Here is a 23,861-nt window from a genome sequence, read left to right on the forward strand (position 1 = left end):
GGTGTTGTCTGTGTGTGCGATAAGGGGAAAGAACTTTAAAAAGAAGCCTCAAAACTGGCTTCTGTCTTATTCGATCCTGACTTTTGGATTTGATTTTAGTGACTAGAAAAGGGAGTCGGGAGCCTTGTGGTATAGTGGTTACTTGTTGGGCTGTGATCCGCATGGTTGACAGTTCAAAACCACCAGCAACTCTGGGGGAGAAAGACTGAGCTTTCTACTCCTGTAAGCAGTTACTGTCTCTGAAACCCACAGGGGGGGCCACTATGAGTCAGCCTGGACCCGATGGCAGTGAATTTGGATTTTTGGAGGAGAGGGAGTGAGCAGACTGGAGTTGGCTGAAACAGGATAGGGAAAGAATAGATGAAGACTGACATTTATGGGAAAAATTTGAGTACCTTGAGTAAGTTGGAGGCGGGGAATCTGGGGTGTTTTTTTTGTAGCCCCAGGATTTAATTTAGGGTTAAGCCAGTAGTCAGTGTCATGGAATCAATGACGATTCATGATGCCCCATGGGTGTCAGAGTAGAACTGTGCTCCAAAGGGTTTCTGGTGTCTATGGTGTGGTGGTTATGCATTGCGCTACTAGCTGCAAGGTCAGTAGTTCAAAACCACCAGCCGCTCCATGGAGAAAGATGAGGCTTTTTACTCCCGTAAAGAATTTGCCTTGGAAATCCACAGAGGCAGTTCTACCCTGTCCTATATGGTGGCTATGAGTAGAAATGGACCCTATGACAGTGATTTTGTATATTTATTTTTTGAGATAATTTATAGAAATTGATTGACAAGCCTTTCTTCCAAGGCACCACTCGAAGCTCCATCCTTTGGGTTGGCTAGTTCACACTCAGGGACTCCCAGTATACATCATGCCTTCATAGTGGGTGCATTGGTGGTGCCATGGTAGAATTCTCACCTTCCATGGAGGGGAACTGGCTTGATTCCCCCACCAATACATATTGTAGGTAGCCACAACCTGTCTCTCAGTGGTGACTCAGCCGTTGATAGGATTCTGTCCAGTCTTCATGGCACATCTAGACTAAGATGAACTAGGGGGAAGTCCTGGAAGACTATTTCTGAAAAATCAGTCAGTGAAAAGGCAGTGGATCACAGTGATCTGATCTGGAAGACAGATATATTCTCCCAAAGGAATAACCTTTGGAGCAAAACCTTAAGCAGAGGGAGAAGATTCTAAGTTAAATGTCAGGGTTCAGCCAGTCCCAAAGTGAAGTAGTTGGGGGAACGTCCATAGCTTTCATGGAATTCTTCTAGGGGATTTTGAAGGCCACAGCGCTTTCCATACTCCAGGGGAGGCTGCTCCTGGGCGAGACAGCAGGCTTACTGGGATTGGAGGATTACTTCATTTTGGGTGTTGTTTCTGCGGCCCACACTCTTCTTCGCAGGCGTTTGCCAGAGCAGACCCTTGGACTTGGTCTTCATTATCGACAGTTCTCGTAGCGTCCGGCCCTTGGAGTTCACCAAAGTGAAGACCTTCGTCTCTCAGATAATTGACACGCTGGACATTGGCGAGGCGGCCACGCGGGTGGCGGTGGTGAACTACGCTAGCACTGTGAAGATGGAGTTCCATCTCCACACTCACTCAGATAAGCAGTCCTTGAAACAGGCCGTGGCTCGCATCAAGCCCTTATCGACAGGCACCATGTCCGGCCTGGCCATCCAGACAGCCATGGATGAAGCCTTCACGGTGGAGGCAGGAGCTCGGCGGGCCACCGCCAACATACCTAAAGTGGCCATCGTTGTGACCGACGGGAGGCCCCAGGACCAGGTGAACGAGGTGGCAGCCCGGGCTCGGGCCTCTGGTGTAGAGCTGTATGCGGTGGGCGTGGACCGGGCGGACATGGAGTCCCTCAGGATGATTGCCAGCGAGCCCCTGCAGGACCACGTTTTCTACGTGGAGACCTTCGGGGTCATCGAGAAACTGTCTTCTCGATTCCAGGAAACGTTCTGTGGTAAGTGCACGCTTCCAACAAGAAAGGACGTTCAAGGTAGACATCGTGTATCCGCAGTAAAAAAGATTTATGCCCTTTTTGGGGGTGGAAATTTTAGGGAAAACTTATAAGTGATCCTTTCTGTGTATGTGTGTGTGTGTGTGTGTGTGTGTGTGTGTGTGTGTGTGTGTGTGTACCTTTTTACCAACTGAAACACACTTTGTTGGCTTAGGAATATAGAGTTGTATTATATATCACTTGGTTTGCTCATAAAATCTTCGTGTTTTCATTAGAGACCCGAAAGTCTGAAAATATCCCGGATAAATGATCCTGCTGTTCCCTGACAAGTTAAGGGGGGGAAAAAATACAAAAACAAACTCAAGACACCTCTTTCTCCCTCTGCTTCACCACTACATTCCGCCCCCTACATTTAAATGTTTTTTTTTTCAGCTCCAACATCTCTAAATTTAACTGACCTCCGCTTGTTTTTCAAAAGACAGAGGGTGGCAGCTGCCCACGGAAGGGACAGCTTGCCCATGTACCAAAGAAACAGTGTGTGTGTGTGTGTGTGTGTGTGTGTGTGTGTGTGTGTGTGTACTTCATGGATACTCCGGTGTTCAGAGTCTGCTCTTTCTCTTACAGTTCATTGGGGAGGGACAAAGACGGGTGGGATTTTAGCTCATTTGAGCGATAACAAGAAAACATGTGTACACATGTACATATATACCCATACACACATCATATGCATACATATATACCAAGCCAAATTCACTACCATCAAGTTGAATCTGACCATAGCCACTCAACAGGACAGAGTAGAACTTCCTCCCTTGGGTTTCTGGGACTGAAAATCTTTACAGGAGTAGAAAGCTCCATCCGTCTCCAGTGGAGCAGGTAGGCGGTGGTTTCGAACTGCTGTCTTTATGATTAGCAGCCCAAAATGTGTGTGCAGACCTAGGTTCTGGTATGCCCTCCACCACCACCAGGGTGCACATGCTTTCTCTCTGTCTCTCTCTGTTTGTATATCCAGTCCATTCAAGGCTGGCATGTATCATTTTATTTTTTAATCATTTTATTAGGGGCTCATACAACTCTTATCACAATCCATACACACATCAATTGTGTAAAGCACATTTGTACATTCATTGCCCTCATCATTCTCAAAACATTTGCTCTCCACTTAAGCCCCCGGCATTAGGTCCTCATTTTTCCCCTCCCTTCCCGCTCCCCCCTCCCTCATGAGTCCTTGATAATTTATAAATTGTTATTTTGTCATATCTTGCCCTGTCCGAAATCTCCCTTCACCCACGTTTTGGTATTAACTCATTACAATTAGGAATTTTTGGGACGCATACTTTATTTTTGTATATCACTTGGAATTATTCCTTCAAAGCCTTCTATAAAATTATCCAAGCAGGTGTGCACCAATTTCTGGTTCAGGTGAATTTTATACTTGATCTATGCCAAAAGGCTGAGAAGTGATAGTCCAGGTAAGTTTCAAACATATAGATACCTTTTGTGTGTGTGTGTGTGTCTGTGTGTAATTTATTCCACATCTATTTATTCAACACAACCACTGGTGACCGAAAGATTAAAATAGCCCCTCTTTGTTGTCAAGCCTGAGGGTGAAGGGTGTAACAAACAAGTGATCTGGTAATTAAATTGTAAATTTCAGGGAGAATTTAAATCTAAATTAATACAAACCTCCGTCATCACTGGTGTGTCAGGAAATGGAACATGAAGTTTTGGCCAGGGCCACAGCCCGGTCTCATCTCCGCCAGAGCTGGCCTGGACCCCCCTTGTTTTTCTTGTCCTAGCACAGTGGGCCTTCACAAGCCTGCTTTGGCTTTGGTGGCATCTACTTAGAATTCATTGGCTTCCCAAAAAGAAAATGGCTTTCTTTCTCCCAAGAACACCGCACACACACACACACACACACGGCCCTGGCTTGTGGGTGAGAGCTCTCCCATCAAGATGCTGTTCTGTGGCAGAGCTGGGTCGCCTCGCACCTGGGGTTGAGCCTGAAGGCCATCAAGTAACAAGTGGTGAATGGCAATCTTTTCCCTCGGGAACAAAAGGCCTGCTTGTGAGGGGGGAAAAAAAGACCGAGGGGCAGCTTGTTGTAATCAATGGGTTGGAAAGGTCCGTCCATGAAAAAAATCCTTCTTGGGAAAATATTAGCGTTGTCTTGTGGCCAAGGCCAATGGGCACTGAGTTACCTGCCTCTTCCATTAGGCCTCCCTGGTTTCTCAGAAATGCCTAAACTTATTGATACCGTTTTTTTCAAAACAAGTCACCATATATTGAAAAAAAAATCCACAGAGATATAAATGTGCCTAGGAGCAAAAAAATAATATACAACTTGGCTAATGTAATCTCATAAAGTTTGTCTCCTCTCTTTTTATTTCTACTTGCTGTGTTGAGCGCATGTGTCTGCTTTTCTTGAAAACATTGGAGACTCTGTAGCGCACACATAATATATTTGGATTCAAGAACCCATGCTGCCGATTTATAAGGCCGTTACCCACTTTGCCCTCCACCATTTGAATATTCAAATATTTGGATATTCAAATAGGTACCCACCATTTGGATATTCAGATGTTCTGTATGTGTGAATACTGATTGCTCTAAACTTCCTTTACAGCTGTGGATCCCTGTGTGCTTGGCACGCACCAGTGTCAGCATGTGTGTGTCAGTGATGGGGAGGGTAGCCACCACTGCGAGTGCAGCCAAGGATATACCTTGAATGCTGACAAGAAAACCTGTTCAGGTGAGGCCTTGTTCAGGTGGTGGTTGACAAGAAGGTATTTAGGAGGCCGGTTCTCTCCAGGTTTTAAACGGGCTTCTGCTTTGACCCCCAGAGCCCCTTTTCACTTAAATCCAGTGGCTGGTTTACTGTTTGCTCAATAGCTTTTCTGGAAAAGGAATATGGGAAAAAGGTGAGATAACAGGCAACTCAACGTGTTATATCATTGATTACTAATTACAACATCACTGTGTTACTAATCATAAGGGAAAGGATTAGCAGGGAAGTGGGCCTAAACTTCTGGTCCTGTTGAGGATTTGGAATTTTATCTGAATTAAATACAAGCTATCCTCCCTTCCTTTCTGTTAGCAAAGACCCTCGTAGGCTCTAGTAGGAGAAGAACATTCAGAAAGGTCTTCATTCATTTAGTATATGAATAGTCATGTAAAGTCAATGAGAAATGGGGCCTTTATTTTTTTCAAAGGAGGAAACTCTGGGGATTTAATCCAATGCACTGATTTAATAGATAATAAAACAGACTCAAAGAGCTCAAGCCATAACCATGTCACTGGGCTTGTGAGTTGTAAGGGCCAAGACCAGAAAGTTGGCTGCCATCATCTAATCTGGTTCCCTTCCTCTTGTGCTGTGCTGCCCTCAGGCTGCTCACCGTGTGTGTGTGTGTGTGTGTGTGTGTGTGTGTGTACGCGCGCCCTCACATTTCCAAGCAATGTGGGCAATATTGTGTTTTCCATAATGCTGACATCTATCCTGATTTTTTTTTTAATAGCTACTGACAAGTGTGCTCTTAACACTCATGGATGTGAACACATTTGTGTGAATGACAGAACTGGTGACTATCACTGTGAGTGCTATGAAGGTTATGCCCTGAATGAAGACAGGACAACTTGTTCAGGTAAATGAGGAGGAGGAGTCTATAACGGCTTCCTATCTGTGTACCTGCCTGTCCAGTGTGGAGGGGGAGGGGCAGGCCAAGTTGATTGGAAATGTGATAGGCTTCTCTGTCTTACCACCCGTAGGCATTTCCCATTTCTAAGTCTTTTTAGAAAAGGCAAAAATGGTGGTGGTGGTGGTGGGGGGAGGGCATTTATGGGTCTTGGCTCACATGTGTCACGTGTTCGTTTTCTTCTCTGTACCTCAGCCCCAAAAGTCCTTCCCCTATGCTAAGCCCAATTTAGTAGGCTAAAACAAATGACACCCCGTAAGACACTTATTACTTACAAAGGGAAAACTGGTAATGTTAGATTGCAGAGCCCTGGCAGACACCACCTTACCAAACCCATCAATGCTAATGTCACCAGTCATAACACTTAGTGACCTCAGGTATACACTAATATGATGTGTTGAAGATGAAATAGCACTTGACCAGCGAAGTTAAATGACGTGATGGGAAAAAAAAAGTCAGTTGAATTGAACTATGTGCAAAGATCAGACAAACCCACATTGGGACACATATACGACCAGATACTTTGTCAGGACTTTCCAAATGTGTCCAATTCATGGAAAAATGAAAGACTATGATGTGTCTTTCCTAATCTGAAGGAGACTAAGTAAACGTGATAGCCTAATGCAGGGCATGATTCCAAACTGGATCATGGATCTGATCGTGAATGATAATGGAATAACTGGCTGATTTTCAATAAGATCTATGGATTGATCATATTGTATCAATGTTCATTTCTGATTCTGATACTTTCTGCCAGTGGCTGTCAACCTGTGGGTTGCGACCCCTTTGGGGGTCCAACGACCCTTTCACAGGGGTTGCCTGATTCATAACAGTAGCAAAATTATAGTTATGAAGTAGCAACGAACATAATTTTATGGCTGGGGGGTCACCACCACATGAGGAACTGTATTCAAGGGCCGCGGCCTGAGGAGGGTTGAGAACTACTGCTTTGGGCTCTAGTGGGTCAGAATAGAGGAGTTTGGGGGAAATTGGGTGATGGATTTGAATAGCTTCAGGTAGGATTTCCTCTAACATTTTTCAAATGGCAAAAAAGGAGATTCGATCAATGGTCAATAAAACACTTGCCTGGGTCCTAAATGATTTTCTCCCGGAAATGGTTGTTGACAGCTCAAGATCAATGCGCTTTCGGAACACATGGGTGTCAGCACATTTGCGTGAGTGACAGAGCTGGGTCGCATCACTGTGAATGTTACGAGGGCTACAGGCTGAATGAAGACCAACACACATGTTCAGGTAAGCATGTCTCAACACATTCTCTCCTACTTGCCTCTTTCTATTGCCGTGAAACCAATGTTCAGTTCACCAGAAGATAGAGGCTGAAAGGCCATTTAAAGCCTGGGTGTTGGGGCATTCTGCCAAGCTCCCAGGCTAAGCCATACATTGCTCAGACGGCAATTAACCAAGTTGGTTTTGCAAACTTAAATCATTCCAGAAAATTCCTGGAAGTGAGTAGGGAGTGAGTGAGAAAAGGAAAACTAATTGAATGTAGGGTCTTTATCCAGGAAAACTTTATAGCTCTGATCTCTGGGGACTTGAAAGCAAATAGGAAATGTCACAGGAAGTCAGGGGGACAGTAACGATTTGGTGTGATAGGCTGAACTGATCCCGTTCCAGTTAAAACTTGGCCTTTAACGTTTCTGTAGCATTAATCTTACAGCTGAACTGCTTTAGTAAAGGGGACTTTGTCAGTGGCTGAATGAGACCCACACACATCTTCCAGTAAGTTTGAAGCCAGTTGTTTCCTGACAGGCTCCACAGGATCGGTCTTCAGTGAATCTAAGCCTTGTGAGGGGTTGGTGAATGAGACCACACCAGTACGGCTGACAGTCATTAATCCAATTGAAACACATCGGCAGAACAGGGAGCATTTAGAATGAAAAGCACTTCTAAGAGAGAGCCCCGACTCTCAAAGTGGTGTTTAGTTTGGACAGATACAATGTGTTTCAGATTTATACATATGTTTTTCTCACTTGAGGAAATACATTATGTGATTTTATTTATTTTTTTAAGATAGATGAAGGGAAATGGCCTAACGTGAATTCTTTTATTGTTGTTGCTTCTATGCAATGAAATCAATCAAAAGCTGACAGAGCACCTATTCTATTCCCAGGAGCGCACTAATCACTGGGGGGCTGTAAAGAGGCATACCCTTCTGGCACCGACCAGCCGGTAGCCCAGGTGGAAAGAGTAGCAATCCCTCGTGACAGCAGAGAGAGAGAGAAGCTAACGTGACAGAGGGCTGCCTGAGTCCGGAAAGAGGGGATGTCGGGAAAGGGCACAGGGAGCAGGGCCTGAGGCTGGGTATTTGAGGATGGTGTAGATTTCGGTAGAGGGAAGCAGAGAACAGCCAGGACAAAGGGCCTGTTTTGCATGGGGTTGCTTAGGGGAGTCGGACTGAGTCTGGATCCCTTCACTGTGAATGAAGACAAACCAGAAACCCATACTCAGACAAGGTCCATGTAAGACATCCTCTCATCCTTGGCTCTTTCTAGTACAGGGAAACCAATTTGTCAAGTCACCAGAAAATAGATTCTTTCTTTTTTTCTAATTATTTTATTGGGGGCTCGTACAATTCTTATCACAATCCATACATCCATCCATTGTGTCAAGCACATATGTACATTCGTTGCCCTCATCATTCTCAAGACATTTGCCTTCTACTCTAGCCCCTAATATCAGCTGCCCATTTTCCCCTTCCCTCCCACCTGCCCCCTCCCTCATGAACCCTGCACAATTCACAAATCATTATTGTTTTGTCACAGAAGATGGATCCTTAAAGGTCATTCAAAGACTTGGAGTTCAGGGTGGGGAGGTGGGATTCGTAGATGGCTGCACTTCTCACAACGGTTAGACTTATCCCAGTTATACTATCAGGAACATGGGAGACAGAGAAGACAAAAAGGCATGTCAACAAAATAGCTGTTACAGAATAAAACAAAACCTTTTTTGAATGTAAGAGAACATAAAACATAGGACATTTTCAGTGCCGGCAGATCTCGATCATGCTCTCTGCTGTTCCTCAGTGTCCACTGGCTGCCATGCAAGGCCCCAGAGTGTGTGAGACATGGTAGCTCTGGGAATTCTCATAGCAGTTTTTTGAGAAACGGAGGCATAGGCAGATTAAGTAATTGACTCATGGTCACTGGCTCACAAGTAGCAGAACCAGGACGTGAACCCCGGCACTACCTCCAGACGTGGTGCTCTACCCACCAGACAGTACTGTCGTGTTGTAGGAAAGGCAGGGTTACAAAGGGAAAACAAAGCTCAAAGCCACTGTCATTGAGTCAATTCAGACTCCCAGTGACACCTCGGGGGATTGCATCAGGCCTGTGACCCGAGTTGCATCCTGTCCTAATCATCTTCCAACGGAAGGGCTGCCCTGAGCAGAGCTTACTCTGGAGGCAATGATACTGCACTAGAGCCCCCTAGGGGCCATGGCTAGGTCTTTCCTGCAAAGCCACAGACAACGCTGGCTACGTTGGCACAAAACCCAAGGTTAAAACCAGCATTAAGGTGAAAACAAACCTGCTGCCATCAACTCACAGTGACCCTATGCCAAGGCTGGAAGATCACCTTTTGGATAGAGTAGATTGTATTTCCCATCAAGCTCTTCTATGGGCCATAGAAGGTTTTAGAGCCTAGGATGACATGTAGTTGGAAGGGAGTAAGTGGAGTGGTGGACCCCTGCATTGGCAGGGGAGAACCTCTGTCTCCCAGCAGATTTTTCGGGACTCATTAAAGGAGACTTGCTTAGACTGGCTAGACCAGAGGAGGTACACTGGTACAGATAGGAACTGAAAATACAGGGAATCCAGGACGGATGAGCCCTATAGGACCAGTGGTATGAGTGGCGAAACAGGGAGGGTAGAGAGAGAATGGGTAGGAAAGAGGGAACCGATTACATGGAACTGTGTGTGACCTCCTCCCTGGGGGACAGACAACCAAAAAGTGGATGAAGGGAGATGTTGGACAGGGCAAGATATGACAAAATACCCATTTATAAACTATCAAGGGCTCATGCGGGAGGGGGGAGCGGGGAGGGAGGGGAAAAATGAGGACCTAATGTCGGGGGTTTGAATGGAGAGAAAATGTTTTGAGAAACGATGTACAAATGCGCTTTACACAATTGATGTGTGTCTGGATTGGGATAACAGTTGTATGAGCCCCTAATAAAATGTTAAAAAAAATAATAAAATAAATAAAAGGTTTATTAAGGAAGTTAAAAAAAAGAGACTTGCTTTTTAAAGTTTACCTGGGACGCAGTACTGGTACAGCAATGTCCCCTGCTCGCCATCCAGATTTAGGCAAATCGTTCCCATCCCGGAAAGGTCTTCATTTGTGATCAGGAGTACCTCACTGGCAATCACACGCCGCTTTGTTGTTTGGAGCGTTTTGTTTTTCGTCTCTGTGTTTGTCTTCCGGTCAGTATTTTCTGTCCTGCTTTGTGACCGAATCAAGGCAGCCCCTTTCCCAAAGTAGCTCTTTCTGTGCAGCATCAAGCTCAGCCCAGGTAGGTCCTTAATGCGCTGGTGATGGTGACCCAGAGGGCGGTGGTGATGGACGCAAAGGAAGGGCCAAGGCAAGTTCTGGAATGTCGTGAACTCCCAGTGCGGCTCCGCTCCGCAGGCCTTTGCAGGATTTGGTGCCAAGCTGCAGCTTTTGTTGTCTTTCTCTCAGAAATTTGCATTGCATTTCTACTTCATTTGCGAATGTTTCTTTTCTGCGTTGCCTGCGACCAGTACTCAACAAGTGTGCTCTGGGCACGCATGACTGCCAACACATTTGTGTGAGTGACGGGACAGCATCCTACCACTGCGATTGCTACCAGGGCTATACCTTGACTGAAGATAAGAAGACCTGTTCAGGTAAGGGACACCGCTGTACGGATGTTTCTGTTTGGTGGGGACACCGTTTGGAGTAAGCTTTGCTTCCCTTCTTTGCGCCAGAAGCACAGTTGCCAGGAAGTCTTTCTCCTTGTCAGACTTCTCCGTGGCTCCCAGGTGTCTTCAGAACAAAACAGCTATGCTCCCTAGCCTGGCACTCTGCCGTCTGTCATCTGATTCTATCCTGCCTTACTCTTTATCATGCTAAAATACCCATGAAGGAAACTTACCCTTTTAACGTGCATTGCTGTGGCATGCATTATGTTTCCAAGGTGCGCAACCATCAACAGTGTTTGCTTCCAACACTTCATTACTGTAAATAAAAGCTCTGGCTCGGTTACACATTAAGCTTCCTGTTTCCCCCTTCTCTCAGCCCATCATTATCACCGCTCTACTTTCGGTCTCTTTGCATTTGCCTGTTCTCAATATAAAAGGAGTCAGGTGGCTGATCTCAAGGCCGGTAGTTTGAAACCACCAGCTGCCCTGAGGGAGCAAGAGAAAGCTTTCTCTACTCCCATAGAGTTAACAGTCTGGGAAGTCCACAGGAGTAACTGGACTTCGTCCTGTTGGGTCACTCTGAGTCAGAAAGGTCTATGCGTTATATGAATATACCCCCCTTGATGTATCGATTCACCTGTTGATGGACACGTGGACTCTCTGCCCTTCACCTTTGGGAGTACTGCCCAAGTGAACATTGGAGTGCTGGGTTCTGATTTCCTGCTTTCAAGTCTTTTCAGCATCTACCTAATGTGGACTGGTTGGGTCAAAGGAGAATTTGACGTTGAACTTTTGGCAGAACCACCCCGCTGTTGTGTGCAGCAGCTGCACCATGTTACAGACCCACGAGCAGAGTCCCTCCTTGACCACACGTGGCGTCCATCCTTCTGAGGAGAGCCATGTGTAAAAGTGACTTGGAGGCAGTGTCTGACTTCCTCTGCCTTCACTGTGGGGAAGGATGAGGACACGCATCAGGCCAAGGTCAAGTCCTACGAGGCGGAGGCCAGACATGCCTCCACCCTTCATGAGGGAGTTTCCCTCCGCCTGCTTCTGAAATGGCTCATTTTCTACCCACCAAGATGGCACCATAGACCAGTCCCCGCGTTAGAGTTGCAAATCCGTACCATCACAAGCGGCTGTTAACAGCCACTCACAACGGAATCCGAGAATCCTATCAGCTGCGTTAGTGTTTGTTCTGTTGGCAGTCCGTGCTACTTTCAGTAGCCTTCACCGGCACCACCATTCAAAGGCATCGATGTTTCTTTAGTCTTCTTGATTCCATGTCCAATTTTCACATGCATATGAGGCGTTGAAAAATACCATGGTTTGGGTCAGACAGACCTTAGTCCTCAAAGCAACATCCTTGCTTTTCAACACTTTAAACATGCATAGTTCAGGGAAGTTGGTTGCATTCTTATTCCACTACCATCAAATTGCCCAGACACCACTCCTTCGTGCTTAGCTCTTGTCACACTTTATCTTCAATAGCTGAGTCTTTAGAAGAGTGACATTCTGTTTAAAAAGACAAGTGTGGGGGGTGACGTCTTGGCTCTAACTTTTCAAGGGGGAAAGAGACTCACCATCATCAGTATCAGCTGCACAACATCAATAGGCTGAGGTCGTGCAATGCCTTAGCCTTCCGAACTTCCTTGCCAATTGTCCCCCCTACAGCACTCCCTACTCAGCTGGTTTTGCAATGGCCACACAGAACTCACAGACCAGACTCATAATTATGGGCCTTACTGGGAAAGTGAACAGGTTATAATTCAGGATCAGAAATATTCAGGATACAGTTCTTCCAATCCGGCCACTTCTCAGCCTTGACTTCTCAGCCACATGACCCCTTGGGCTGGACCCTGTGTAGGCAATGTGACAGAGGTCTTTTAGCAATGGTGGCAAAGGCCTAAAGGGCATTTTTACTCTGCCATAACTCTCAGCACAAATCTCCATGTGCAGCATTACCTAGCCCCCCATTAAGTATCTGGAGGCAGTATACTCTTCAAGCATGGGTCCTCACCAAATCACTCGACTTTACGTGCTCCCTGGGTCAGGAGGTCCCCTCGTCTATCTCATGCTCTGGTTCTCAGTTCGGTTGCTGCTGCCCCTCTACCACTGCTTTCGTGCTTTTCGATCAAGGAGGGTCAGTGTGTAGGAATCTCAAGATCCAAAGGAGGCCTTCCATGCCTGGCCCTTCTCTTTTGCTGGTCATGAGATTCCCTTACCAGCTCTGGCTGCTGAAATAGCTCATTGTATACACAGCTGGATGGCAAAATTGACTCATCCCTACATTAGCGTGTGTGTAGTTACATAATCTGTCGACTTGAGCGAAGGGGTGGAGTTTGGCCTGTTGATCAGGTCCCACGGTAACACCCACCAGGAGGATTCTGGGAACCCCCTCTTTTTCTCCTGGGAAGAGGACCATACACTCTCTGCAAGACATTCCTGTTGGCAAGCCACATGGAGCCACGCTGATGACAGCTAGAGCCCAGGAACTGCAGGAGCCACGTGGAGACCTACACAAGGCCTGAGATGCTTCTAGCGCCACTGGATCCACCACTGGCCAGTGATCTTCCTGTATTTGGCATCATTGCACATGCTGTGTGAGCCTAAAGAAGAATTTATGGGGTAATACTGAACTTACGGATTTGATTTGGACTGGGCTGTTTGTCAATGCATAACTTCCTCCTGATATAAAGTTCTCTCTTACACGTATATGAATGTCTCTGGATTTGGTTCTCTTGTCAACCCAGATTGACAGAGTCTCGTGTTCTTACAATATTAACTAGCTCTGTTACAAACACAACTGAATCCTATAACCCTATCAGAGCTCCCCGCCTTAACTTCTTATACCCAGACCCATTAGGAAAAAGTTGTTTTGTGGGAGTTACAAATACTGTGGCTAGACGAGCCATATCAAGTAATTCACTACACAACACATGCTCAAGGTGAACATTCTTTACTAATTAAGTTAAACTGTTGATAAGTTTGAAGATGACTTCAGTGGATAGTTTCTCAGGGCAGCAGATTGGAGGTTCCTCCAGTCCTAATAGGTTTAGTAAATATGCATTCTATAAGAAACCGAAAATGCTGTTCCACATTTCTAACCTTTTGATCAGGAATCACTCATTGAGTCCTTGGTAAAAATGCTGAGTAGTGATAGATGGCTGCTTCTGGTCTCATGGCAAAGGAGGCGGTAATTCATGGAGGCAATGAGATCTGCTGCTTTTGCAGTGCAGTCAATTACGTAATCTGGCTCTTCTAGCCCTAGTCATTCCCTCCAAACAACTGGGTGGCACCATGCAGACTGGGTGTATTTCCCTTTTCCTGATGGGTCTGGGTAAGAGAAGGTGGGGAAGATGCTGATAAGACCACGTGATCCAGTTGGGAGTATTCACGAAGCTAATTGTGATGGTAAAACCTTGGTCTTCCATGAGGACGATTGGTCCGTTTTGCCATCTAGTTGGGTATAAAAGGAAAAATCAGAAGGGGAGAATTTCACCACTATTAAGAGCGAGCCAGGCATGGAGAGCATTCTCTGGACCAGAGATCCCTGCACATGGAACCTCCTCTAGTTAGGAGACAGCTGTGATGGCAGACATATGACAACAGCAGGACCAGGCCAGAGCAGGAGCCAGAGCCGGCAGACTTCCCAGCCCAAGGGAGCAAGTCAAATGGAATGCCTCTGGGCAGGAGGCTCGCTTGTGGAGTGGGGTGGAGTGCCTCCAGGCCCTTAATTTGATCCTGGAGAAGTATCATAAGTAGCTGTTTTATACCCTGTATATGAATGATGGTATTCAGTAAATATTTTCTGGCTTATTGACTGATTAATTGACCGACTGGGATGGAATGTTGGCTGGCTGTTCCGGAAAGTTTTAATATATTTTGAAGGTAGCTAATGGGTATTTAATCAAGTGTGGTCCCTAGCCTTATATTGCATTTTTGTAGAATTTGGGAGAAAATGTTGGAGCAAAAGACCATTCCCTAATCGAACCACTCAACTGGAAGATTATACATCAGTCTGCAGCATTCGAAAGTTACCCTTATTCCTATTGGTCAGTTTTAGGACTTTAATATTGAATAGGAATTGTTTCCTCGGTGACTTATGGGAAGAATTGGGAGCCAGCTTTATTAGTATCCCAGATTCTTTGCCGAAGTGTCAATACCAACCTGCATTTTCAGTTCCAAGGTATTTATGGGTGAGAACAAGACTTCTTAATTCAAACTATTTTGTGGAATTATAATCCTGCTTACGGAGTCAGACATTATCTCGTTTTAATCTTTGAAAATATTTTGGCTTACAAATAGAGGACTATTTTTTCTTTTTAACGAGGACACAGTATCCCAAGAAGACGTATGTCTGTATCCTTGGCTTCCTCTTATATCAATTACCTTCTATACTTTTTAACATACTTTTTTTAACCACAGGAAATGTCAGATGGTCATAAAAGTATATGAGTCCCCATGTACCCACTACTCAACTTTGTCCATTGTAGCCATATTCTCATCGCTCCTCGTATATTTACTACTGTGACATTATCATTCTGAGGTATTTTATCCTTTTTTCTGTTTGCTCTTATCCTGGAAATTGCACTTCAGTACATTTTAAGAATGGAAAGACTGAATCATAGATTCCTTGAGGTGCTATGACTCACTATTAGCACTAATCCTTTTTTGTCTTTAGCCATCGAAGAAGCACGAAGACTCATTTCCACTGAAGATGCTTGTGGGTGTGAAGCCACACTGACATTCCAGGAGAGGGTCAGCTCGTATCTCCAGAGACTGAACACAAAACATATCCTTTCTGGTGGTTTCCTGCTTCTGTTGGAAGCCCACGTATGTGCCACAATCGAGCCAAATGCTAGGATCTCTCACAGAAGTGGAATGACCTGAGATTTTGATCAGCTGTAAGAATCCGTTCTTTTAGAAATTGGGCTCTTTTTAGATGTTTTAAATAGAGACCATGTCACTTATTTAAAAAACACCTGTGGATAAAAGCTGTCCAGATATTTCTTTCTCTAATTTTAATTTTCCATAGTGACATGACCTCCCTGGAAGCTGGCATCTACTCAATGGCAGTGAGTAGTGTGTCCCTGATTGAACTCTTACGTAATAGATGGGACTACTGTGATATGGTTCCTTCATATGGCTTTCTAGTTCTGAAGTGATATAAGCACAAAATGAGTGAGCTCATTAATGGTACATGACATCTTCAAGTAGACAGAGTTGTCCATTTTTTCTAGCCAAGTGGTCAAAAAGCAAATTTCAATGTAAGAAACTTTCAAAATCAGTTCTTTAGTCAAAGCAGTAACTTAGAAAATGTACTTTTTCTCAGCAGTTTAACACCCCTGTTTCTATGTACCTAAAGACGTGGTATTCAAATTGTTAGTATGTTGGTGAAAACTTTAAAGGAGTAGGGAGCCACAGACAATTTTAATGATTCAATAGCCAAACTGCCTAATATAATACCTGGGGCCAGTTGATTCTCTCTTTTTCCATCTCCCATCTCATCTTATTCTCTGAAAGGCATTCCTCTGACTTTGAATCTTAGTTACATTTGCTGGAAAAATAAGGTCTCCATAGGGATAACCCAACAATTACATTCATTACAACTTCATACATGCTGCTTCTCCCAATCTATCCCACTAAGAGCTGCCTTTCCAAATGGATGTTACCTTTTCCTTTCAATATTTTTTGGGGGGTATGTGTTAAAATTTAACTTATTAAAATTATGATTTCTCAATCCAGGTCATATTTTAAAAGAAAGGTTGATGGTAACCACAGTAAAGTAAGGGCTATTTTCAGTATGGTTGTTTAATATACGTTTATTTAAGGAGTATAATAGTGATTACAAAAAGATTCCCAAGCTCCAAAGTATCATAAAAATTTGTGGGAAAAGTAAAAAATAGAAAACAAAATTAACTTTCAGTATGTTTAATAAATTATTTTAAAAGCCTTAGTTGCCACAGAGTAAATTCCAAGTCACAACTATTCTTGTGTCAGAGTAGAACTGTGTCCTATCAGGTTTTATTTTTTTAATTAAAAAATTTTCTTTTCCTATCAGGTTTTCAATGGCTGAGTTTTCAGATCAAAGACCTCTCTTATGCACTCCTTTCGCCAGATTGAAACCACCCCCCTTTTGGTTAGCAGCCCAGGGTTAGCCTTTATTTCACCTACGGACTCCTAAATGAATGGTAATTAACTTGGTAGAGTGTTGATATTATACGGAATACACTAGAAAGACTGACAGAAAAAATTTTAAGGAATCAATATTTCCCAAGTACCAAAATTACAGGCGTTGTAACTGCCTAAACACATGATGGAATTGTCCCATGATTTCAATATGTGCAAGAGAACAACTATTTGGCAACGTTATTGTATGCCACATTGGAGCAAAAATGTTTGAAGATGATTGTTTGGTATCACGATCTCTGACAGAAAGCCTGAGTTTTAGATCAGACTTTAAGTAACAATAGTTTTGCTCATTTTTCTTCAATTACAATGGGATTTAATGATTTCCCTTTCTCTTGTTCCAGGGAAGCCTATTTGTAATTACTCACAGGGCAATCCTCAGTATCTTCCCCGGCCTTCTTATCAGACTCATGAAGGGAAAGGTTGTTTGGTAGGAGTTAGAGATTTTGGCTCTCAGATCCACCTTAAATAATTCACTGTCCCTGCAGGTCATCACCGGACTCTTCTTGCCATGTCTCATTCATACTGAAGGATTAACTTCCCCCTTCCAAAAAAAAAGTTTTTTTTTTAAATGAACATACCCATAAGAGCTGTGGGCCAGTCACTCATGCTTTTTTTTTTAATCTCCCCCCATTTTAAATACTCAATTTCTAAACTGCTTGTCCCTAACAACTCAGAGCTGAGGCTTGTGATGTAATGAGTCTTCATTTCTGGTCGGATCTTTGGCAAGTTCAGTCTATAGCCCGTCAATCATGAAAACGGCAGCAATGCACACAAGCTCAGTCAAGCATTTTTCTCTTCATTTGGTCCAGTTCTGGTCATCTCAGTCCTAGCCATGCATGCTAGTCCACGGGTACCAACTGCAAGCTTGGGAGTCCACATGCGTGTGCTACACTTCAGATCAACTGGCCCTTGGAGCTACTCGGTGCCCAGGGACTCAGTATGCACACAACTTTTTGGAATAGGTCCAAATCATTCTGTCTCTTCACTGCCGCACAGTCATGTCGTGAGCGAGTCCAGGTGAGAACCCAAGCTCACAGGCTCCCTTTCAGTCCAGAAAGGGCTCTTTCAGTGGCGCACAGACTTCTGGGCTTTGATGGATCTAATGTCCAATGGCTTGCTCTTAAGTTTTCAAAAGCCAGTTTTTTTCTGCAGACTTCCCTTCAAATGTAAAACTCTTCGCCTCTCAGCAGTTGTGGGTAGGGCTCAGGTTTTCTTTCTAAGCCCCTTATTCTACCTCGGCTTCAAACAAAAAAGCCTCCTCTTTTCAGGCAAATTTGTTTTTGCAAATTTAAATGTATTTTATTGAGATCCTTTTATTAAACCTTAAAAAGGACTAAGACAAAGCCAAATTAGCTAGATAAAGAAGACCATTAGGTTGCGGCTATAATGGTTTCTTTTAAAAAAATCATTTTATTGGGGGCTCATACAACTTTTTTTTGATGCAATTTTTATTTAATATGCAGGTCCCTGGGTTCTTCTTCTTTTTTAAAATGATCTTATTGGGGGCTTGTACAACTCAAATCACAATCCATACATACATCCATTGTGTCAAGCACATTTGTACATTTGTTGCCATTATTATTCTCAAAACATTTGCTTTCTGCTTGAGCCCTTGGTATCAGCTCCTCATTTTTTCCCTTCCCTCCCTGCCCCTCTTCCGTCACAAACCCTTGATAATTTATAAATTATTATTTTGTCATGTCTTACACTGACCTATGTCTCCCTTCACCCACTTCTCTGTTGTCAGTACCCCAGGGAGGGGGCTATATGTCAGTCACTGTGATCAGTTCCTCCTTTCTCCCCACCCTTTCTCCTTCCTCTCCTTGTATTGCTACTCTCAGTATTGGCCCTGAGGGGTTTATCTCTCCTGGATTCCCTGTGTTTCCAGCTCTTATCTGTACCCATGGACATGCTCTAGTCTAGCCAGATTTGTAAGGTAGAATTGGAGTCCTGATAGTGGATGGGTAGGGGGGAGCATTAAAAAACTAGAGGAATGTTGTATGTTTCATCAGTGCTATACTGCATCCTGACTGGCTCATCTACTCCTTTCGGCCCTACTGTAAGGGGATGTCCAATTGCCTACAGATGAGCTTTGGGTTTCCACTCCGCACTCCCCCTCATTCACAATGATATGATTTTTTGTTCTGGGTCTTTGATGTTCAGGCAATTCTAAACTCCCATTTTAACATGTCTAATCAAATATAGATTGACAGACAATTTATGAACTCTTGTAATCATGATTCATTTCTTGAAGTTAGGATTGATTTCCTATAATAAAAGTAAGTTGGAGATATATTATCAGTGCAACCAAATCAACATATAATCCATAACTTTGTAAATAACTAAATGAATCTCTCTCCACACTGGGCAGTCTCTATTTATGTGCATATGACCTGGGGACTCTGGTTCCTGAAGGTACTGGCCTCCTATTTAGCTTACCCAGCCAGGCTTTCCCCCAGGCCACTCGAGAGGCAGCTGTTGCCTTCTCAGCTGCCTCGCTTGTCTTTGCTTACCTCCATCACACGTGACAGTCACCAAAATAGCCATGCTAGGATAGGAATCAAATACTTCTCGTGCCTTTTTAGTTCTGTCTCTTAAAAAACAACAACCCAACAACCCATGTTTCTACAGTCCGGAGCCATCGCAATGAATCCCACTTCTGATGCCAATGGAAATGTCTTAAGGCTCTCTGTCCCTCTCTAGCTGCTAATCTCTATTGCAGTGGCTCTCAGCACTCGGACACCATGCATGATTAAGTGGTTTATTAAGGAAGGTAACCAGTTGTGATGCCAGTGCGAAATGCTCAGGACTGCTCAAGGACGTGACACAACGTTCTGTCAAGTCTGCTCCTAAATGCCCAAAGGGCACATTGCTTTGCTATGAGTCTCAATGGGAAGGCATTCTGTGTATGCTCTGGGGGCCCCCAAACTCAGCTCCCTGAATTAAGGGCCCAGAGGCACTCCCTGTCTGGAAGTCTCATCCTGAAGGTTCTGGGCTCCACGTCCATGGGTCAGCAAGCCCAGTTTCCCCAATTACTTGCTCAGAGGCCCGCCAGTAAGCTTAAACCAAGGATAGTCAGCCTGACTTCTGTGTATCAGCAGGATGCTCTCCACTCCTGGCATTCCCTGGTAATGAGATCCCTCCCTCCTACTTCTCAGAGGGCTCATTTTATACACCGCAGGATGGCACTCCAGGGAATCCTGATTGCAATGACTCACAGGTGAATCTGATCAGTATCTTCCCACAACTTCTTACCATGCAAGGAAAGATTGTTTGGTGGACATTGGATATTTGGGCAGCAGTTCTCAACCTGTGGGTCGCGACCCCTTGGAGGGTCTAACGACCCTTTCACAAGGGTCACCTAAGACCATCGGAAAACACATTATGACTTATAACAGTAGCAAATTTACAGTTATGAAGTAGCAACAAAAATAATTTTATGGTTGTGGGGGGTCACCACAACATGAGGAACTGTATTAAAGGGTCACGGCATGAGGAAAGTTGAGAACCACTGGGCTAGAAGAACCATATTAAACAATTAATTGCCGCTGCACTTGCGTTAGAGTGTTTGCCATCCTTCAGTTTACAAAAAAAATCAAGATGTCAATTCATGCTATATTTTTTGTGAGCAAAACTAGGTAACTGTTCTTCGAGAGAATTTACAGATAGTTTTCAAGGAAAAGTGCATGTATGTACATGATATTTTATGTAGGTCTGCTATTGCTTTGCATCTCTGAGTTATGCATTAGGCTGCTAACCATTAAGGTCCATAGTTGGAAACCATCAGCCACTCCTCAGGAGAACGATCAGGCTTCCTACTCCTATAAAATTTAGCCTCAGAAGCCTCCAGGGGCAGCTCTGTGATGTGCTGCAGGGTAACTGTGAGAAGGAACGAAGGCAACAGAGCAAGACTTTTAATGAATAGATTTATCGAGGGAGGCGAGGTTTGTAGGTAACAGGAGATCAAAGGAGATGAACTGAAAGGAATTCAGGATAGCTGCAGAAAGAATGGTGAGAGTTGGTCCTTTGTCCAAAGCCAGGGGATTAGCTAGCTTAAAAGGTAGGGAGGCCAACAAGAACCGCCATTATAGCAGAGACGAGAAAAACAGGTTTCAATACAGACCCACAAGCAAACGACAGTAGGGCTTGGTGAGGAAAGGGTTAATGGTTTCCCCAGCTGCAGCAGCCCACTGCTGCTTCCTCTGCACCGGGAAACCCGCAAGGAAGGGACTGTGGGAAAGAATCTTAGCTGGGAAGGTATAGCGGGGAGCAGGGGTGAGAGGCAAGAGAAGAGACAACAGGCATTCCAGGGGATTATTGATGTCTTTGGGATCTATACGTTTGTTAGACACGATGAATCCCGCGCATCTTTCTGGTTGATGCTGTTAACTTCAATGGGCCTGGCGCCAGTGAGGTGGGGCTGATGTCACCTGGGTGGGATGACGGGCAGAGTAAACTTTGTAAGGCAGAGTAAACTTTGTAAACAGAAGCGACCTCTTCAGTAACACTACCTGGGACCCTAGAGGAACCAGCTCAATGGCGGCGGCGATTTGGTTTATTTGAGTATTCACAAAGTTTCATGCATTCTTTTGTTGACAGAGACTCTAAGTGGCTGGGAGTAAAAGTAACAAGTATTTCAAAGGTGGCTTGTCAAAGCAGATCATAGTTTCCAAGTGATAATACATTTACAAAACCTTTTCAATGTGTGAAAATACATGGCGTTGACCTTAACACCCGGCCACTTGATGACATTTTGGAGAAGTTGCAAGTAAATGAATATGGACAAGTACATCGTTAAACCACTCAGAATTGCCACCTGGAAATAAGGAGAGCTCAGCATATTTAATATTCAGTTATGTTTCCCCATACTTCCTCAGCATCTCCAATGTGCCTGCTAAGAGTCTGTTATTGCAAATGTTTGAATATTACTGGCTGCCTAGTAAGAGGACCTTCAATTGAATTGGTTTCTTTTTTGCAAGGGAAAAAAAGGCCATATGCTTATTACGTGTGTCTAAACTATGACTGTGAAATGGCTGGCAGGGAATGGAATGAAACGTTTAATGTCTGTTCTTTTAATCTACTACATGAGCCATTGAACTTCCCAATGTTTATATTAGTATAGTAAACATTTTTCAATTAGTAAGATAACCATCTTCACAATGGAAACTTTTTCTACTCAGATATTTATCACAAATAATTCTTATTTTGATAGTACTTGTAAAAGAAACCAGTTGTACTTATGGGAATGTAAATTGTTAAATTGTCCAAGGAATTTACACATTAAAAAAAACCTTATCTGATTCAGTTGAGGTGAATAACCTTTAGATTTGTTTCTTTTAACGTATTTTGTTTTGGCTTACTGGGATGGCTGTTCTTGAAGGTGCGGTTGGGGATAATATAGTTTTAAATAACTATATTTAAAAACCATACTGATTAAGTGAGCATAGCATGTCTTTGAAATTTCATTCTGATGTTAGCAACGCATGCCCACTAAAGAAGCATGAGCTTAGCTGTGAATTAAAAGTGTTAAATTTTTACCAGGGATTCAAAACTTCTGAACTTACTTTTACATAGTTTTGCTTTAGGAACCAACTGATAAAATGATCTATTTATATATATTGTTACAACAAGCAACAAAAGCTCATGCTGTCTTTTAAATGGTAATGATAAGCCTAACCCCTTTTCTACTCATATATTTAACACAAATAATTCTTTTCAGCCTTAAAACGTGTAACCTTTAGAACTAATAAGACAGTGTTTTAAGTTGTGTACTGCTAAGTTCTTTTGGTTTGTATCACCTTTAGTGTAATAAACACATTATTATCTTACTGTCATGCCTCATTTCTATGTATGAACATTTTTGCTTTTCAAAGGTATTTCCTTCAATTCTTGGAATTAACAATTAAATTAGAATGCCTAACTTAAAAAAAACCCAAGCAATTTATTGGCATATAATCCACATATCATACAATTCAATAGTTCAGTCATTAAGATGAGTTGTATAATCATCACCATATTCAATTTTAGGACATTTTCTTCTTTCTTATACTGGTTATTAGCTCCCGATTTCCCCCCAATCCCCCTTGTCATTACCTCCATTAATCCAATGTCTGTCTCTGGATTCCATATCCTGGATTCCATATACAGAAAAACATATAAAAAAATGAAACAAAGCAACAGTAACAAAGTAAAACACAGAAAAACCTCAATGGAAATAAAGCGGAAAATACTAAAAAGTAGAACAAATGAAAAATGGTAAAAAAAAATGGTCAAAAGGGAGATCACATGATAAGGGGTTACATTTTAACCTAATTGCATCTGCAGTCATCCACTTTCCAATGCATGGCATGAGAGCCAGGCCACTCACCTCCCTGGCGTATGGTTATAGCGACTTTCACTGGAGGCTTTCAGGTGTGTTTGCCCCTTTCCTTTTAAAATACTCGAACTTGAAAATGGTTCAAAAGAATTAAATGATAAGGTTTTACATTTTTCACTTAACAAAATCTTCCATAATCGACATTACAATGCTCTGGGTCCGCTAGCCAGTCTATTCATATCATTTGACTATGATATATGCTATGATGGGGGTTCACAGGGACTTACTCCATGTGTGGACCCGACAAGTGTATTTTTGGTATCCACTATCATCCATAACCACCTGCAAACCAATTGTTCACAATTTAACCTCTGATACCATTTCCTCCTTCAGATTGGGCTTTTATTATTTGCAATCTTGGGATCAGAGTTTGGTGTGCTTTCCCATAGGGACGTGGCTGATGCATTACTTAGATGGCTGCTTGTTTGAAGACAAGCCTTTAATACCCCAGATGCTATTTTCCCCCCTGATTTCTGGACACCATTTGGTTTCTTCCCCATATTTTACTATAGCGCTCAGATTTTCATTGATCTCTTCATGAGGAAGAACATCAAGCAGGGCCATATCATAAGAACTAATCATTGTTAGATTGGAGCTAGAATTAAATTGAAGCTCCAAATCCATTTATAAATCTATGGTTTATATATATCTCTGGTTCATTTTAGAGAGATTATCATTTTATATGTCTAACAGTCTCTTGTCAAATGGCAGAATATTGGGAGTATTCCTATAATTTAAGC

The 23,861-nt window shown here is 43.4% G+C and overlaps 1 protein-coding gene across 1 annotated transcript in view; it reads left to right on the plus strand.

The window, feature by feature from the left end:
* MATN3 (matrilin 3) overlaps window positions 1-21,784 on the plus strand; it is a 25,984-nt gene extending 4,200 nt beyond the window's left edge. Inside the window, exons 2-8 of the mRNA XM_004696392.2 lie at window positions 1,397-1,963; window positions 4,587-4,712; window positions 5,476-5,601; window positions 6,781-6,906; window positions 10,413-10,538; window positions 15,235-15,345; window positions 21,488-21,784. Coding sequence (XP_004696449.1) covers window positions 1,397-1,963; window positions 4,587-4,712; window positions 5,476-5,601; window positions 6,781-6,906; window positions 10,413-10,538; window positions 15,235-15,345; window positions 21,488-21,543 — 1,238 coding nt within the window. The 3' untranslated portion in view covers window positions 21,544-21,784. The remainder of the gene's footprint in view (window positions 1-1,396; window positions 1,964-4,586; window positions 4,713-5,475; window positions 5,602-6,780; window positions 6,907-10,412; window positions 10,539-15,234; window positions 15,346-21,487) is intronic.
* Window positions 21,785-23,861: the final 2,077 nt, after the last annotated feature.

Source organism: Echinops telfairi, unplaced genomic scaffold (assembly GCF_000313985.2).
Source record: "Echinops telfairi isolate 266 unplaced genomic scaffold, ASM31398v2 ScPeMD7_9;HRSCAF=40, whole genome shotgun sequence".
Taxonomy (NCBI): Eukaryota; Metazoa; Chordata; class Mammalia; order Afrosoricida; family Tenrecidae; genus Echinops; species Echinops telfairi.